General features: G+C 33.4%; 1 protein-coding gene across 17 annotated transcripts in view; it reads left to right on the plus strand.

Annotated features, from left to right (window-relative positions):
• Positions 1–18,812, plus strand: part of dnc (phosphodiesterase dunce) — a 352,460-nt gene that overhangs the window by 316,012 nt on the left and 17,636 nt on the right. The window contains exon 1 of one of the 17 annotated variants that reach the window (XM_069129704.1): positions 15,326–16,283. The exons of the other annotated variants lie outside the window; for them this stretch is intronic. Coding sequence (XP_068985805.1) covers positions 16,164–16,283 — 120 coding nt within the window. The 5' untranslated portion in view covers positions 15,326–16,163. Of the gene's footprint in view, positions 1–15,325; positions 16,284–18,812 lie in introns of those variants that run through there. 17 annotated transcript variants of the gene reach the window in all.

An 18,812-nucleotide genomic window follows, 5' to 3' on the forward strand; every position in this document is an offset into this window, starting at 1 on the left:
TGAAACAATGACACGAATCGATAAATACGGATAGTATTTAATAAAAATACGCTAAGCTTTATGTAAGCAACCAGCCTCAGTAGCCACGTCACAAGCCACTGCTGTTTCACCCCTGTGCGGATGACATGGTTGCCTTTCACGAGTTTCGATCAGACCTCGACAACCTCGTAACACGTGACGTAGTACGCTATGTATTTAATATTATGATCGATGCACTTCGATTGGAATAATTGGGGATGAATAACGAAGGAGCTTGTGACTTTTTGCACCACTCTCGCGCCTTTTCATTTTTAATTAAATTTTAATTTCTTAGTCTTTTAATTCTTCAATCTGGAACCTTCTAATTTTTATTGCGTCATTTTAAATTTTCTAAATCTTCAGCCTTTGTATTCTTTAATTATATTATCAATTCCTTGTATCCTCGATTTTTACGTTCCTTCACTCTTCTACCGCTTAATTTTCATTTTTCAATATTTCACCTTTCAACTAAATAGCAGTGAAGTAGTGGCTGTTGATTTTCAATTTGTTTACCACTGTCCAAGTTATTAATTAATTTATTAGTGACCATTATTATCCGCAAATTACGCACTTACTGTATATTAACTGAACCGTATCTCGTGGTTATTTTTACTTCCTCAGTATTTTATACTGAAATTTTGTAAAACCATTACCGAAAAGTGTTAAAATTATCGAAAAACGTATCCTTTAGGCGTAGCTGTGATAGTACTCCTTTTCCTTAACCTACTTACAAGACTTCGATTTTTAATAAATCATTCTCCCTCCCACAACCTTACGAATTGTTTCTCACAATTTCCAGAAACGTGATGCTAAAATCTCGAAGCTCACCGAACGTAAAATTCTTGTCTTCCGTGTTACTCGATTTTAACTACGTCTCATGAATTTCTGAACGCTTGAGTTCCTGGAATTTGACTCCGCGTTCCGGGAGATTACGTCGGAATTGTCCTAATGTATTTCCAGTTTCCTGGAAAGCAATTTGAGATGACTATAAACCAGGCAACGTTTGTTTAATCTTTTCCCCTAGTTTGTTGAAAGTGCCCGGTTGCACAGAACATACCGCTATATTTTTCTTTCACATACATAAAACGTACATATGCGTCACAAAACGCAACTTCGTAACTGTCGTGATTTCCTGATTCGTTGACGCTATGTCGTCACAGAAATATTGCATAAATGGCTGCATTAGAGGCAATCGTGGTTGGCTATTATCTTTGGAATTTTTATTGTAATAATTTTATTGTAGCCGGATGATGAAAAGGTGAGCTTCTTTAGTCATTAATGACTGCATTCTTCAGTTAGCAAAGATTATTATTCGCTGTTATTTATACAGTTGGTTAATGTTATAACTATTTATTTGGTTGCCATTAAACTTCTGAGGATTGAATTTATTAAAGTCAGACGATGATAAATGCAAGCAATTTACTCTTTGTAAGATTATTTATTTAAAATCTGAAAACTTTGTTTCAAGAGGAAATCTAAAAATAAATGACTAATAACAGTGTGTAAATGAGGATATTCGAAACAATAACGATATTAATTCATGATCTAATTACTACTTGAACATGCACAGAAATTAATTAAATGGTGCAGCTAACAACGGAATACATGAATGAAATTAAAGGATTACAGGATAATTAGCGGAAATTAAATGGACAATGAATTTCACGACCGAAATTGTGGAGAACAGTTACATTGTTACAATCTGTTCCACTTAAATATTAAATCAAACAGCGTCGGCCATTTAGAAATTCCATCTTTTAATATACTTTGTTGTTTTAGAAATAGTTTGAAAAATATTAAATAAATCGATTACCTTCGAAGAATTTTTAATTAAATGGAACATTAAATTATGGAATATAAAGTTTGAACTAATCCTGTTCAAATGCCTGGGAGAACTTCATCTGAATTCTTTTTTATGGAACTAATTATTCCACGCCTGAAATTTAGCGTGTCAAAGACATTAATTATTCATGAAGAATTAATAAGATCTCTACAAAGGAAGACTTTGGTGATATTGAATCGAATATAGGAAACTGTTTTAAGTTATTTACATAAATCGATATTCCTTTCCCATGGATAAATAGTCGGAGAAATATTTATTTTTAGAAATATATATATCCTTCAAACGACCATGCATAAGATACTTTATTTAGGTCTCATTTATTTGCCTTATTTAAGAAGAATTTATGTATTTTTAAATACAATGTTTTCTTAATTTTTAGAAAATTGAGCTCTTCGTCAGAATTTTAAAATCCTCTAAACTTCCGATATTCATAATTTCTGTATATAATTTCTAGATTACCTAAATCCATGTCAAATTGCAAATTCTGGCCATCTATTTTCTTCATTAATGTGATAAACATTACCTAACAATAATTTTTGATGTACGAAAAGTTTATTAATGTTCGAAATGGATTTATAACCAAAATTTGCCAGTCAGATATATATTCTCGAATTTAACTTGAACAAACGTTCTTTTCTCGTTGACGATGTATGTGATTGCTTTTCAGAATTTTTTCTTTTTTCTTTTTTCTTTTTCTTTCTTTGTCGTTCCCGATTCGATTTCCGTGCACGTGTCAAACGGTTTTGGGCGATCAAAAAAAAAAAAAAAAAAAGAAAAACAAATAAATAAATAAAAGAAAAATGAGGAATGGAAACTTCATGGAAACACTCGATGAATACGTCGGTTCGTCGAAAACATTATTTTCTTCTGCTACACCGGATGTGGCTGTTGGATAATCATCGATCTCAAACGGCATCCTCTCGCGAGCCGAGTTCTTGAAAAAAGCTGCGACTAATTTAAAAATCTCGTATTTTGACATCTTTATTGAACATACGAAAAGTGGAAAAGCTATAAATCGAGATAATAAAAATGAAAATAGAATTGGAAATTTTTCAAATAGAAAAATTTATCGCCCGCTTGATTACAATAAAAAGAGATCAGAAAAATAAATTCTTAGAATTTCAATATTAGAAAATATCTATTAAATAATGCCTGTGCATAGAATTTATACAAAATAACTTACTCAAGATAAAATTATATATCGTATCTATGTGTTACATCATTTGTATCATGAAATAAAATAATTTTATCCGCGTTTCAATGAATCTGTATAAAAATTCTCAAGCCGGTTCCTCAACAGACGACCACAATTACCCCTTCCACTCGTCTTTGTCGCTGGTCACTAAGTCTTCCAACCCTTGTCTCGCTAGCTGGCCGTGAATTCTCCGTAGTATGATGCGTAGCTATCAACTAACATTCTAATACATGAAACTAAAGAAATATAAATGTTTCGATATTTTAAAATACCAACGAAATAAAACAATTTCATTCGCGTTTCAATGAATCCGTATAAATATTTTCGAGCCGGTTTCTCAACAGACGACCACAATCACCCCTGGCAGCTGTATATACTTGCAAAAAAATTAATTGGAAACGGACGATTATTCGCTATTGGAATAATTATAGAAAATAGTTTGTTACGGATAACAAATAATAATTATACCACGAATAACACATTCGACCGATATGAATTTATTTCGATAATTCTGTGAAATAAATATTTACTCGAAACAATTTGAACGATGCTTAAGTCTGGAATAGAGACAGCAACAAAATAGACAGTCCGCATCGTCATCATAATTATTATCATCCTACTCACATTCAGATTTCACAAGTGTCTTGTTCGCCAGTTTTCTAGACGATAATAAAATTAGTTGATAATATTAAGACTCGAGGCTAATAAACAAACTGATCAAATAACTTACCTTCAACGTTATACAAGCACTCTTTGTACATGAGTATAAAATCTCGTGATCGAGAAAGGCCACAATTAATGACGTTCTCATAAATGACAATCTCGCGCTGACGACGTTGCTGTTCGTTTCAAGTATGTAATTGTAGCCTTTGCCACGGTGTTGCAGCACTTCTTGGTAAAGATATTATGGTGTCTCATATCGAGCGCATGTCTCATATTAGGTGTCGTTGCTTCATTGATTAAATTCCATTCAACGTTGCGATAACAATGATCTTTAAGATCTCAGTAACGGTCGAACTATTACAATTTTTTAAATTCCATCCAACTTCGAAATAACAAAATTTCCATTACAAACATCGATTAATCCAGCTTGAAGCGAAAAGAAAAAGACAGGAAATACCATTTGACCAAAATACAATTCGACGATCTGGGTAATTGCCTTGAAATATCAAAAAATTCATTTAAATAGAAAGTTGGAGAAGTTTCCATCGTAAACTTCGATCAACTTGTTTTCAAATGAGAAATTTATCGTGTTTATGGCAACCAAGAGAGAATGCTTCGATCGACCGTAGGCGGATTTCGAGACGACTAGATAAGAACAATAGCAAATACACACACCGTGACGTAAAAGTTGCTTGACGTACGCGAACGTTTGCTTTTAGATAGGTTAATCGACAAAACAAATTACCTGCGATTATGGCAACGAAAATGGCTTAAGTCTTAAGCGTATGAAAAACAAAGTTCTACATTGTATATTTGCTCTAATTTGTCTTTAATAGGTAACTCATAGAATACAGGCTTTTATGCAAATTAATTTTTTTATAGTCACAATCTATAAAACTAAGATAAAATCTAAACAGAGATTACGTATAACACACGCAATACATGCATAAAAGGTATCTGTAAATGTTCCAATACTTTTGTGAGCTTGTGAATTTAATAAAAAAAAAAAAAAAAAAGGCAACTAAAAGAGCACTTTCGGTAACATGGAACTGATTATTGAAATTTAAAATTACTTGTCAAGATTTCGCTTGTGGTCTTTGGTTATTGACACATGTGATATTTATTGTTTTGTTTGTATAATTTATCTACAAAGTGTAGATAAATACGATTATACGAAATACAATGAATTTTTATATGTTCTTGCGATATATATAGCTTGACGATGATTGATTATGTTTGGGTGACTACAATGGAGAATTATCATTGACAATTCTGGCCAATATCTATTTCTGGAATATTCGTTTATAAATAAACATTATTTCGAAGAAACGAAGAAGATAAAAAGACGAATTGATATGAATTAATGAATTATGAAAATATAAATTAACACGACAATGTACAAAATCGTATAGAACCGTTGACATCTGAAATTGCGAATATTAAGAATCGCGAAGCCTCCGGATGTTACGTATTCTAATTATTTGTATATTTAATTAATGTGGTATTTGAAATTCTGCAGAAATCAAAGCGTGGAAAATTCTTTTATTCATTCGTCGATCTCTGTACAAGATACAAATATTTTTGTTTCAATTGAATTAATTGATTTCATTAATTTGATTAATTTTTAATTCCACAAGGCAGGACGCAAAAGAATCCTTCGTAGACTCAGCCATTTCTGCTCGAGATAAATATAATGAAGAATTGTAAATATAACTCGAAGTGCAAAAATTTGCTACGTCTAATTATTATTATTTTTTTTTTTCTAAAGATAAAGGAAACAAAAGTATAGTGGAAATTAATCTTGAAGATAATACATTTACTCTGCTCTAGATAAAAGTAATTAAGTAAAAGACGCGTTGTACCTTTATATAATCATCTTTTTTTGATTAGAAATTCTACAAACGTAAAAATTCCTTTGTCTGATTATTCTCAAGCTAAAACGAAGAAAACAAAGATATAATGGAAATTAATCCTGATAAGTATGAATGAGCATCTTGCTCTCGCTTCTAGACACAAATACGAATGAAAAATATATGTATGTGGATATTTTTCATCAAAGGGAACCATTATCTATTTAAAGAAAGAAAAGAATATTTACCACTTTCATTAAACAATTTTATTTTAAGAATATTTCCTTGTACATAACGAAACATCGCAATAAGTACTTGCCTTAAATTGAGAAATATATTTCGAACGTTAATTAATCTACCAGAGAATATCTTGCTTTATTAGCAAGGAAGCCTAATATTGTTCTCGTTACTCGTGTTACACTGTTTCATCAATTAACTATATTTAATTAACATAGTAATTGGAGTACCGCATGCGTCGCTAATTGGAGTGTACAAGCTTACTTCGATATAATTCCTGGACGATAACTAATTAGCCATTTCTTTCGGATAATTGATTTTCAATTGCATCGAACCGTAATACCACGGAAGGCCGGCGTCAGAGGCTGATTTTTCAGTCGTACGATGTTCTATTTTTGCTTGAATGATGTTTCTTCGAAAACAAAGAATATCCGATTTATCTTGGAAATTTTTTTCAGTCATTGCGATTGAACGGAATAAAGGTTTCTTAATAAAATTACAATGAATTAATAGGTAATACTTTTAACGAAAATCTTATTATTAATTCTCTCGTATCGTTATTAAAATATACAGGGTGTTTCGGATTTCATCCGACACACTGTACAAGCATGTTTATGAGACCATTTTGAGCAAAGAATGTCATATACATCGGTCGATTCGTCATTGTTTTCGAGATACGAGAGAGAAAGTGGTATACACCAGAGGTAATCAGTTGCGTTCAATCTACTTAGCTTTTAACGACGATCATTTGTTTGAAACTATTTTTCACGCTGATTCATATTAGTTCGCTGTGAAAGATAACGACAATCGTTTATTTTAAGCCATTTTTTACATTGATTTATACTGGTTCAGTGTAAAAAATCAGTGTGAAAGAAATGGACGACTAAAGAAAAATGCCATCTGAGCAAAGTTTAGAGAAACTTATGCTTGTTAAATTGAATTTTAACTCGTAATTTTAATTACCAATAGAAAGTTCAATAAACGTAAGTGTCCATTGAACGACAAACTTTTTGGAAACTGGCGCCGTTGCAAATTATTGCCATCGAAATGCTGAACAATTTCTGTTCGAGTTTGATATTAGTTAGTAATTTAAACCGAAAGTTATACTATTCGTAGTGATGAAACATAAACTCGAGAGCCGGAAATCTAACTCAAAGCCAAACATATTTTCCTCGCCGATAACTACTATGTGCTATCGAAATAGAATTTCTCCCACCGATAACTGTTACGAACTACCGAAATAAGTTTCCCTTATCGATAATGGTTATCAGGAACGAAGAAAGATTTCTCGTTCGCCTATAATTATCATTTGTCACTAAGAACATTTTTAATCGAGAAAATACTTGTTATTCTATGACTCTTTTCGCTTTGATTGCAACAGTTCGGTTCCGTGAAAATAAAAGTCTAATTTCTAGAAACTGAAATCGCTCTCGATTAAAGAAACTAAAGAGCAACGATTACGTACGATTAGCTAACGCTGCCATCCTATGAAATCTCCGTGGCGATCGGAAATATATAATTACGCAACGTGAGAGTAATACACAACAGGTTGCCACGCGTCTTTATCTGATAACGCATTCGCGAAACGCAATAAATCAGTGTATGAAACGTGCGTTAAAAAGAAAATGAAAGAAAACGAATAATATTGACATGATCGATCAGTCTACTAATCGGTTGGACATGCTCCAGATGAAATTTCGTATCTCGTAACACTCGCCTCGTTGATGCTCCGTATAACTCGTGTCAACAACAATTCTTTCAACGCGCGTCCACTTCGTCCATGTTCAGAAGAAATTTGCATCTTGTATCTTGCTCGTTTACCATCTTGTCTCGTTGATTCATTGATCCTTCGCGCGTTGTTGTTATGGAAGACTACTGCGCCTTATTTTCATATTTCGTTTTACGGTTTGTCTGACGTACATCGTCTCATCGCCGATTGTTTAGTAGGAAATGAATTTAGTTATTGGGATTATACATTGATCGAATTGATGGAATTATTATTTTACTATTAGTCCGGTTAAAAATCGAGTTCAAATTATTGGCGTTATCAGGGTTAAGGATTATTTCGTCGAAGATTTAAAAATCGAATTGGAATTCGAATCATTGCGCTACATCCTAAAATGGTTCGTATATCCGAGATTGTAAAATCAAAGAACGTAGCAATCGAAATACCGAACATACAAAATCAACTTTCACGAATCCTTAGAAACAATCAAAAATCTCAATCGTCAACATGGAGTGGCAGCATGGCCTTCGTCTGAATCTTCTACAATCAGTCTGCAAGCATAATGAACATTGTGCAGACGCGGAGAACCGTGACAGAGAAAACAAGCGATTCGCTAGTCGATAACAAAGCAAAGAACCACGTCTCTCGCCGCTTATCTGCTGCAAGAAGAAACGAAAGTTATTTCCGGCCTCGACCCTCGTGCATCCAACATTGATACATAATTTGTCGTTTCCGAACCTTCGTTTCTTTTCACGTTTCTCTTCTTACCGCGCGTTCGAGTTCCAATGCGTCGATCGAACGTACATACCAGGTGCCCCGTTTTCATCCATCCACGCAAATATCCTCTAAACTAGATTCAGAGGTGATCTTGAAATCTCGAGGGCACGTCCATCTAAATAAGATTTCTGCCCATCGGAAGATGTTTGCCTCGAAACGAAGTTTTATTCGAAAAAGTATTTCGAATAGTATAATTACGATTAGATATAGAATTAACCCAAGCAACTGGACGTCATCCAAGATAAAAGGAGTGCAAAAATAAATAAATATAGTTTGGGAGATATTATGTATTACGTTAGAAAACAGTGAAATGTACAGTGTGATGTAGGAGATATTTGCCTGGATCGATTAAAACGTGACTCCCTGTGCGTGGATGTTCTATTATTTGTTTGCCAAAAATCTAAGGGTGGTCGTGGTGGCGCCCCAAATTATTGAAACAGCGTCATCGTTGGAAGATGAGTATTTAGTTTTGTTTCTTTGATCTTTAATTCTTCTTTGTTTTTTTTTTTTCTTTTTTTGTAAAGATTCGAAAACGTTTGATTTTCTGTAACAATAGCGCAATTTTGGGATTTTTCAGAAGCGTATATATTTATCTAATTGTTCAGTGTTCGAATGATTCTTAGTTTTCACGAATAAATCACTGTCAAGCGTAATTGCTGCGACGCTTGCTGTCTCGTTCCTCCTTTTCAATTTCGCTATCGAACCGCACAAGTTCAAAAATACACTGATTGCCTCAGCAGCATTACTTGGAACTTTATTAAGATAATTGAATCGTGGCGCTATGTGCGTCAATGGCAGCGAACGCGCTAATAAGAATTTAGGACAATTTAGAGCTGTCGACATTTTTTAAAAACATTAAAGGTATAACATGTATTAGAGGCTCCGTAGTTGAATCAGAATTGTAAGCACGACGAAAATATTATATTTACTCCTTTCGATCTTATCGAATGTATTGGATTTTTGAAATTGTATTTGCCGAAGAAATTACTGCAAATTATTATTTATGCAGAATGAAAAAATAAAAGACGTTCCTCGAAAATTGCTACGTGAAATTATTATTAAACAGTGTTGATATTCAGAGTTGTAATTAAACAGATGCAAATAGTACAGACGTCTACGAATACCGAGCAAGAATCATCGTTCATTTACGCACGTGGCCTTTCCAAAGGCCACCAATGCCACTTAAGCAGACGAAAGAAAACTCGTGATTTGAAATAATAATCGTACTCGCGATTTAATAGCGAAATGAATGTTATTTTTCACGCGGTTAATCGCCGCAGGGAATTGAAGTTCTTAGAGAGCCTTGTAGCGAAACACGTAAGTTTATTTGGGGTGTCTGAGGACGAACGAGAAGACCGGAAGTGGACCACTGCTGGCGTCAGTACGCCATTCACGTCTCTTCCTTTTACTGGCTCCTTACTTTCGCATTTCGCTGCTTCGATCAAATTTCCAACCATCTCGTTACGTCAAATGCAATCCATGTTTTATTCATTTCTTTCTTTCTTACGTGCAATGGCTCGATAACGAGGAATTCATTTTTCTAATTAATTTTCATAAGGGGAGTACCGCGAATAAAATTAAGATTTTCTTCTACAGTTGAAAATATCGATGTAAATTCAGTCTGTTCGGTTCTTTTTTTATCTTACTGGTTGTTAAACTAATTCTTCCGAATGTTGTCAATTTTATATCTCCTTTGGACGCAGAAATACGAGTCGACGAATTTACAAATTAGTCGCGCGAAATATATGCGCGAGAAACGTACGAACAAAAAGATTGCCTTCGTATTATTAAATGCACAGGAAACGAAAAGTGGCGACGTAATTAATTTTGATACGCAGAGAACGAACAACGCAATTCGTTTCGACTAACGTATCCTGAAATGAAGCAGTTTAATTAATTTCCATAGAGGAATATTTTTCTCAATTTTTCATTATACGTGGAAATGTTGACGCAATTAAAATATATTTACAGTACAAAATATGATTAAAACAAGTTTGAGAATTCTGCTGAAATATACAAAATGAAACAGAATATTTGTAACTCTTGTCGGGATATAAAATTGTTTTAAAAAATAGGTATCTCCGTGGACGTGAATTTTATCGAAAATTGAAAGTTCAGTTGAAAATGAAGACGTGATTTAATCGTCGTTCCCATTTACCAGCTGTACACGATATGATTCAAGCGGAACGAACGAGAAATAATTGGGAGGAAAATTATCTGTCTGTCCGTTAGGTTGTGGCGGTTCGCATTTAGAGATATCGCCTACTGTACTTGTAGTATATGCGTGCACAATGTCACGTACACCCATGGTTCAACCCTAACTGTTGATTTTGCATACGAAGACGAGAAATCGTCATCTGCCTTTCACTGATAATTTTTACAAATTGAAGCGCAATTCTACAATATACAATTTCTAACGATATTTCTTATCTTTACAACGCAATTGATCATTTATGAAACGACATAAATGTATCGAATAAATATCAATGTACAATATAAGAATGTTATTAGGATTAATATAGTTCAATAGAATCGTTCTTAATAAGAATATTTCAAATTTTTGATCTGCCTTGCTCTGAAAGAAGTTACGCTTTTTACCATTTTCATTTCTAATTGCACGAAAAAGAACATTACGTTATGTTAAAACTATCATTTCCAATAGAAATAAAAATACTATCAGCACTCTGAGAGAACCAGAAACAGACTCATCTCGATGCCTTGTTTCTCGATTGCTGGTTTCCTAATCAGGAAAGAAGAAACACACCCACGAATTTACGAGTGTCTCAAAACGATAAATTGATCGAATTTGCTGGTTCAAAATAGGCGATCTTTTCGCCGAAATCTCCGGTTGACTCACCTCGAATTAGCAGCGCAGTGGACAAACAAATTTGACTGTTTGTGGATCTTGGGTAGATTCGTAGCGATGATATCAGTGGGCAGGAAAAGTGGTCACCCGGTTTATGGAATCGCTATCGCTTCGCTCGAATTCGAATATAAATTTCGCTGCTTGAGTCAACGTTCGAACGTGCTTTTTTCGTTGAGAAGACTACGCGAGAAGTAAGAAAGACAGTGCGTTGTAACGTAAAACGCCTGAGTAGAGAGCAGTCGGATTCAAGCGAAGAAGCGGTCATAGTCCATTTCAAATCGAAATTCGATTTCACATTAAAATTGTGAAAGTGCATTTCTAGTTAAAAGAATATCATGCTAATATCGTAGGTATAGGAAAAGATATTTTCCATAAAAATGTTATTTTTTATTTTAAAGAATCATAAGAGGAATTTTCTGATTTGTGTACAATACTATCGTGTTTTGTTACAATTAATACAGAGCAAATTAGTACATGTAACTTGTGGATAATTTTATTAATTAACAAGTACAAACTCTATTTTTTAAAGAATTTGTCTTTATATAGAAATATAGATATACCGCGCCAGGGGAGATTGGTACTAATTAATAGAAAGAGTCAATCTATATTTTAAAAAATAATAATAGCAACATAATATAGTAATTAAGAGACGAATATAAGAATATAGTATAACGTGAGAAATGAGAAATAAGAAATGAGAAATCTACTGGTAATATGTTGTACAGCTAAAATACAAATAAATTTATTATTATTATTATTAAATACATTTGTATACAATTGTATTCATTTGTATGGGAATTTTCGTAAAATTACATTTTTATGAAATATACAAAAAAAGAGGATATTTCGGTAGGGTATATTTACGACAGCAATTGTTTGAACACGTTGAATTCCCAATAAAAAGTATGTTTCGAGGTATCCGTATTTCCAAAGAATTTTACGGTACATTGCTCAGATACGATATGATTTAACGGGATTCCCTTAAATCCAATTCTAAGCACACAGATTCTCTTATGCTGAGAACAATAGCCGAAAATATGCACAAGAGAAGCGTTTGCCTCATCTTTACTATTATTATCCGTTCTTCGAGCTATTACTAATATTAGACGTGAGGACGCTGTCGTTGAAAATCGAGTACTTCTTGGTAGGTTTAGAAAGACATTTGCCAAGATATTGGGTCACACGAGTTTCTGTCATATGATTTTTGATCGCAAGAATAAAACGACAGAGAATAATAAGTTGTCAAATTTTCTTATTGTCAGACGCTTCGGGAAAAAGAATCATAATTTTATTACAGCGTCACTATTTTTGTGACGATAATAGTCGGAAATTATTTTTTCTAATTTGTAAAAATTGTCGTTCTCGTTGAAATTATGTAAATATTGGAAAATTGAATATCGTTTTCTTTCTAATAACTTTTCATGACTTATCACATAGTGATTTTCAGATTTGTTTTTAAATCGCGATTTAATTCACAGTTTTTGCAAACGAGTAGAACAAAATTCGAAGAATTCGTAGCTACAAATATACATCAGAATTCCTATTTTTTAAATCTAACAAAAAACTCGTCGTTCCGATCAGTAAGATTTCTTATTTGCAGTTCGGCTTTACGAATACAAAATCTCTCCAATGTAAACGGTGCTTATATTTTAATTTCCCTTAACAGGTAGGTTCCCTAATCCTAATCCCAATATACTGCAAATACGTCCAACCACTACTTCTATTTCATTCAAGAGATCAGATGCACTTATTTGCGTAAACACAGCTGAAAACTGTCTCGCTCGAATTTTCTATATTTCTTCCGCAAATTTGAAATTTACTCAAATTTGTATAAATATACGTTCGAAATGAAAAAATCAAGTAGAATATCAACTTTGAATTCTGGCAGGATTTTTTCGAAAATCAGGATTGAAAGTGTTGTACAGCTGGACGTAACTGAATAAACACGTATTAACATCACGATCGATGCTTCGGTGTTTTGTAACAGCTGCTGTATTGCGATATACTGTGCTTGAAACAAAATAAAATAAAATGTTCCTAGTGTCTGCATCGTGTAACGCAACTTACGAGTTTTTTGATTCTTTTGAAAAAAACAACACGTTCCAAGAAATCGAGTACCGTTATCGAGACTTTAACTAGAATTTATTATATTATCATACATACATAGTATTATACGTTATATAGAATATACAATAATTTTAAGCTTCTTTGAGAACTATAAACGTCGTTGCACAGTCTGAGACGCTAATAACTTTGAGATCGATCCGAATTGGAATAAATAGATAAAGGAGAAAACAATCTTTTTATATCGTAAAATAGCATTATACAAGAGTTATAACATCTACGATCGGTAAAAGTGATACTTTTTATAGAAATATATCAAAAATGTAAATTAATGTTTCTTGGGATTATTACATATTTATGAATATTTCAAGGCGATTTCGAAAAATCGTTTCCTCGGCTACGACTTGCTACCTGAGGCTATCATTTCATTTATAGCGTTGCTGTTAGTTTAGTTACCGGTTTAGGAACATCATAATGTTGCCAAATATAGGGTGCTGTTTATTCAACTAATTACCTAGTTGACCTGCACCCTCTTACAATTGAAACTATGACATCCTCGATTTCTGGAATTCCTTTATACGACTTTCGCACAATACTTTTCATACATTATACGATTTAGTCAAAATAAACAATCAAATGAAACAACTTGTTTGTTTAAATACTTTTATGGTATATTTACGTCTCGTAACAAGACTCGTTATTCCTTAGAAATGAAAGAAGAAAGGCAATGATCGTCGATAAGCTGGCGTATAATTCGAATTTTCTATAAATCCTGCAGAAAATGAAAAGCTACTGAAACATTTCGAAGTAAATTTGCTACGTAAAATATCTGTAATTTCTGTATAGAGAGAAAGAAATAATATTACAAAATAAATAACCGTTAAACGAAACGATTTAAGGCTTTTACAAGAATTAAGTACTTGGTAGATGTCCAAATTCGGCCAATAAAGTGCGGCCCAGTTCATGCGTTTTATAGAAGGTACGTTCGACTACTTAACGGTGCCTCGTGATCCTTCAAGCTCGATTACAACGCCTCGCGCACAATTCCATTTTAATAGAACACAATTTAGTACAGTAGATAATTTACATATCGAAAACAGTTACATTTTCTTCTTGTGTAATTATTAGTTGTGACTCATAAGTAATACAATTAGATGAATCATTAACTGTTCGTCATTACATTCATTATATTAACAAATTTCCCCAATAATACTGTCTCGTTACAATCCACTTACTTGTAAGAATCGTATTACGTGGTTTCTTTTTATAAATCATCGCGAAATTCCGGATTTCCGTGAAAATTCATATGTTTTTTTTTTTTTTCAATGTTATAGCGCCAGGTATCGTACGGATAAATATTTCTCATAGTTTTTCACGTCACATGCGTTCCGTGAAACTTAGCATTTTCGTATTTCCTATAAATGCGCATGAAAATCCCCGGTCTATTCGTCACATTGGCCGCTTCAAATCTTCGAGTTTATCAATATTATTAACAACAACGGTGTCTCTCAGATGATAAGGCTAATAAAATTTCAAAATGTATGACGCATAGTATATTCGTAAAAAGCTTCTGCAAATGCACGAATACTTTGGTGAGTCAGAGAGTAGTATGTAAATTATTCTGCAAGACAATCTGTATGATAAAACCCTTTTCTGTGATCGCGATTCATAATAATTAATCATCTTCTATTAGCTTCTTCTTTCGTTCGTTATAAACCTATAATTTACCTCGTATAATTTACTTTTATATTGTACAAATTCTGTTTAATTCGATCGAAATTCATTCGATGTTTCGTTAAGACTCGGTCTTTGGAAGATGGAAACTAAAAATGACCACGAAAATTGATCATAAAAATACGGACCGGCATAACAACTCACAGTCTACTCATAATACACAGAATCTAAGCATTCCTCTCGCCAAACTTCAGCTATAACTCGCAACTTCCGTCGGAGCGATTCACAGGTCGTGTTTCTCCCCACTATGGCGCGCAACAAACGCAGAACTTTGGCCCAGATAAATAGCTGGCAGCCAGGAATCAGGCACGTAGACCACGCTTTGCAGTCGAGCGACGTTCACGCTACTCGTAAACGTGCTCCGAGGCGCAGTGTAATCGAAACGCTATTCCGTATTCCTTACGTTCGAACATAGAACACGTGCTAGTCGCGACAGTTCGCGTTATCCATAAAAGATCGTGAATATTTCTGGCAAATTTCGTGAAACATAATTTCCACGCTATCGACGGAGGCACGTGCTTATTCCGACTAAAGTTTTGGTGAAAGACAATTTTAGATAGAACTTTGACAAGTTTCGTAGAAAGATTGGAAAGAAGGTGACTGATCAAGCTGAATTTTAGCTTGTGAAACGCTGCTGCGAAGAAGATTCGTCCACAAGTGCGTACAACAGTTGGTTGTGATCGACCAAATTGAACTTTGATCCGTGGAAAATTGCTCTAACGGATTTCCTTGGAAATTTGAGGATTCGTGACTCATCGAACTAGACTTTCGCTTACGAGGAACCTTTGCAGGTAGTTTCAGTTCAGTTTAAAGTCTCATTGAAAGAGGATCGTGCGTATCTATAAAACCTGATCGAAAAGTGCGTAGGATAATCGTGATCGACGAGGTTCAACTTTGTCTTGTGAGCAATTTTTGTCTGGTGCTATTTTCAAGACATTCAAAGACTGTTTTAATTAAACGTATTTTGAAATAATTGTTCGCTGAACAAGAAGACTTTGTAGTGTAATAATTGGTGAAAGAAGTATTATAGAAAGTGTGATACTTTCGTAAGAAGAATAAAGAAGAGAAGAAAGTGAAAGGATCATCACGAGACAACCAAAGAAGTATTAGAGTACCTGAATTTCGGTTAGGGAGATCGTATCGGGTTAGGTAAATCGTTGTCAGAGAAGATAGAAGCTATAAGAGAAAAGATGGTTCAACAGACGAACACCGAGTTTGCAGTTGGAAACGTGGACGAGTACGTCAGGTATTTTAATTACCTGAGGGCCCTGGCAGATCTCACAGCCATGGCTAGCATCATAGCCGTTCAGGTAATTTAATATTTTAGAAAATTTAAGCAGAGTCAGCAATATAATTATGGAAGTAATTTGCTAGAAATTAAACAGGATTTTTAATCGACAACGAAAATTATGATCTTTTAAGAAGTTGTACAATTCTGTGGTAGAATCTTATTATAAAATTATTGAATTTAATATATATTTTCTATTATTATATCGTCATATTGTAGTATTTTACTATAGATTTGAAAGAAATTTGAAGAATTAGAAAATTTGGAGATTTGGAGTTTAGCTTGGTTGTCTGATATTGTTATGAAAATGACTCGATTGAAATTATGAATATTTCAAATGATTTATCATTGATATTCCGTAAGAGACAATAAAACGAAGATTCGAGGTGTAAAGTCTTTAGATCACTCTTAATTGAACATGTTTACCGAAAGATGTTTTAACGATTAGACTGTTGTTGAAGGTTTTGTATTATCACATCAATTATATTGCGATAAGATAAACATTTTTGGTTGTAAGTTTGAGCAGACTTTTGATGTCCATTACGCGATAATTTAATTAAAGATTTCACTCGTTTTTCGTTTATTCTGTGAAACTTCTGTAACAATTGATGAAATGATAATTTTTTCTCAATGCACAGCTATGATTAGCAGTAATTATAATACTGATAATTAGGTGTCCAAACAATTTCACGAACAATCGTATATATTTATAATATATCTAAATAAATATTTGGCAATTCGAGCTGAAACGTGATTTATCATCTCGATATTGTTCCAATTACATTCATTCGTCTACAATTACGTTCGCTCTTTGACTATCTTTAAATCATATCTGACAGATGAAAAGAAAGAGAATTTATCACGCCGAGGTTCTTATTCGACAATAATTCGTAGATATAGTAGCAGCTCGTTATAGTAGCAACTTTCGTCTGATTTTGATCGATGAGATCAAAGAGCTGTAGATATATCACAGTCAATTAGGTTCACTTTCTAAAAGAATACTATGAGTACTTCTGAGTACGAAACCTTGTTTCGGTAGGACTTTGATTCCACGAGCGTCGGTCAACTTTAATTTCTAGATAAAATGATATATTAGATACATCGTTTAATTCTCGTATAAGAACAATTACAATTGTCATTGATATAAATATATACATGCATTAATAGGAAATTAATAAGAAACGAATTTGGCTTTAAAGTTTCTAAAAAGTTTGTAAATAAACATTTAATCACGAAAGGATGATAATTCCCATTGAGGGAATAATTCTCCATAAAATACAATTTTTCTCTCGATTTAATTCGTATTCGTACGGCACGCTGGTACACTGGTGTCGACTCTTTTATTGGCCAACGTGTTGTTGGTCGTACGTGATCAAACCCTTCGTAGACGTAATCGAAATTTCTCTAAAGAATTTTAATACGAAGTACGTTAACGAAAAATATGTTCGTTTTAGTAAAATGAATTTATTATAAACGTATATAATCTATATCGCTATTTACAAATAGGGATATGCTTCCTATTATCCATATTAGGCATGTTTTATTGCTATTATACATATGACAATAAGTATATGTATAGTAAATCGAAACGACTAATTGTTAATTGAACACAGATTTTATAACATTCATCGATGGTATTACAGTATTTATTATTTATTAAAAGCATACGGGTATTTACTTCTCGGTGGAAAAATTAGAAATTTTTTATTGGAATGAGAAATTTTGGTTTAAAATCATCCTTTAATAAATTCACAATAAAATACAAGTTTCGACTCGGCTGAAAAATATTAGAAAGGAAAGTACTTTCTATATTATTTTCTACGAAGAATATTCCATGGCTGTTTTGTGGAAATTTCCAGAATTAAGAATCAGCGAAAGTATGGGGATTAATATTCGCGATACAGAGAGTATCACGCCACTGTGTGGATTTAGGAATCTCCGAAATCTCGAACCTCGTGGCATATGTCGATGCGCGGGGATTAACGTCTCGTTTTAACGATCGATATCTGGATGAGTTTCAAGGCCGCGGAACCAGGGCAAGGTGGCGAGAAAAATGTCGATCCATCGATGTCGTCGCCTCTTCCGCGACTTGTAACCCCGAGCAATTCATGCTCTACCCTCTTCTTCGTACGTCTAATTACGAGATCTTATCATTCTCTGCCAAAATCTCTGCCTTAACTGCTGATAATGTTTTAGAAAGATCCAATTAAAGTTCCAAGATTTGGGAACTTGATAAAGTAATAAGTAGCCTAACTATAATAAAAGTACTAAATATAGAAACGTAGAAAAATGTCAGAAATTATTAGCATAAACGTTCCCGTTGCTTTTTATTTTTAATAATTCTCTTTTCCAATAAGACTACCAAACGAAACCAGCTTTTCTTGCAAAGATTAATATCCAAAGCTAACGTAAAGGTAATTTTATTTTACTCTAAAACTGTAATAACGTATTTACGATTAATGAATATAATAATTAAAACGAATAGTTAGGAGTTTCGAAGCGCCGCTTATTGGCATCCAATAATCCCTGTTTTAAATGTCCATTGTACCAT

This window comes from Bombus flavifrons, chromosome 16 (assembly GCF_040668555.2).
Source record: "Bombus flavifrons isolate JBK064 chromosome 16, iyBomFlav1_principal, whole genome shotgun sequence".
Taxonomy (NCBI): Eukaryota; Metazoa; Arthropoda; class Insecta; order Hymenoptera; family Apidae; genus Bombus; species Bombus flavifrons.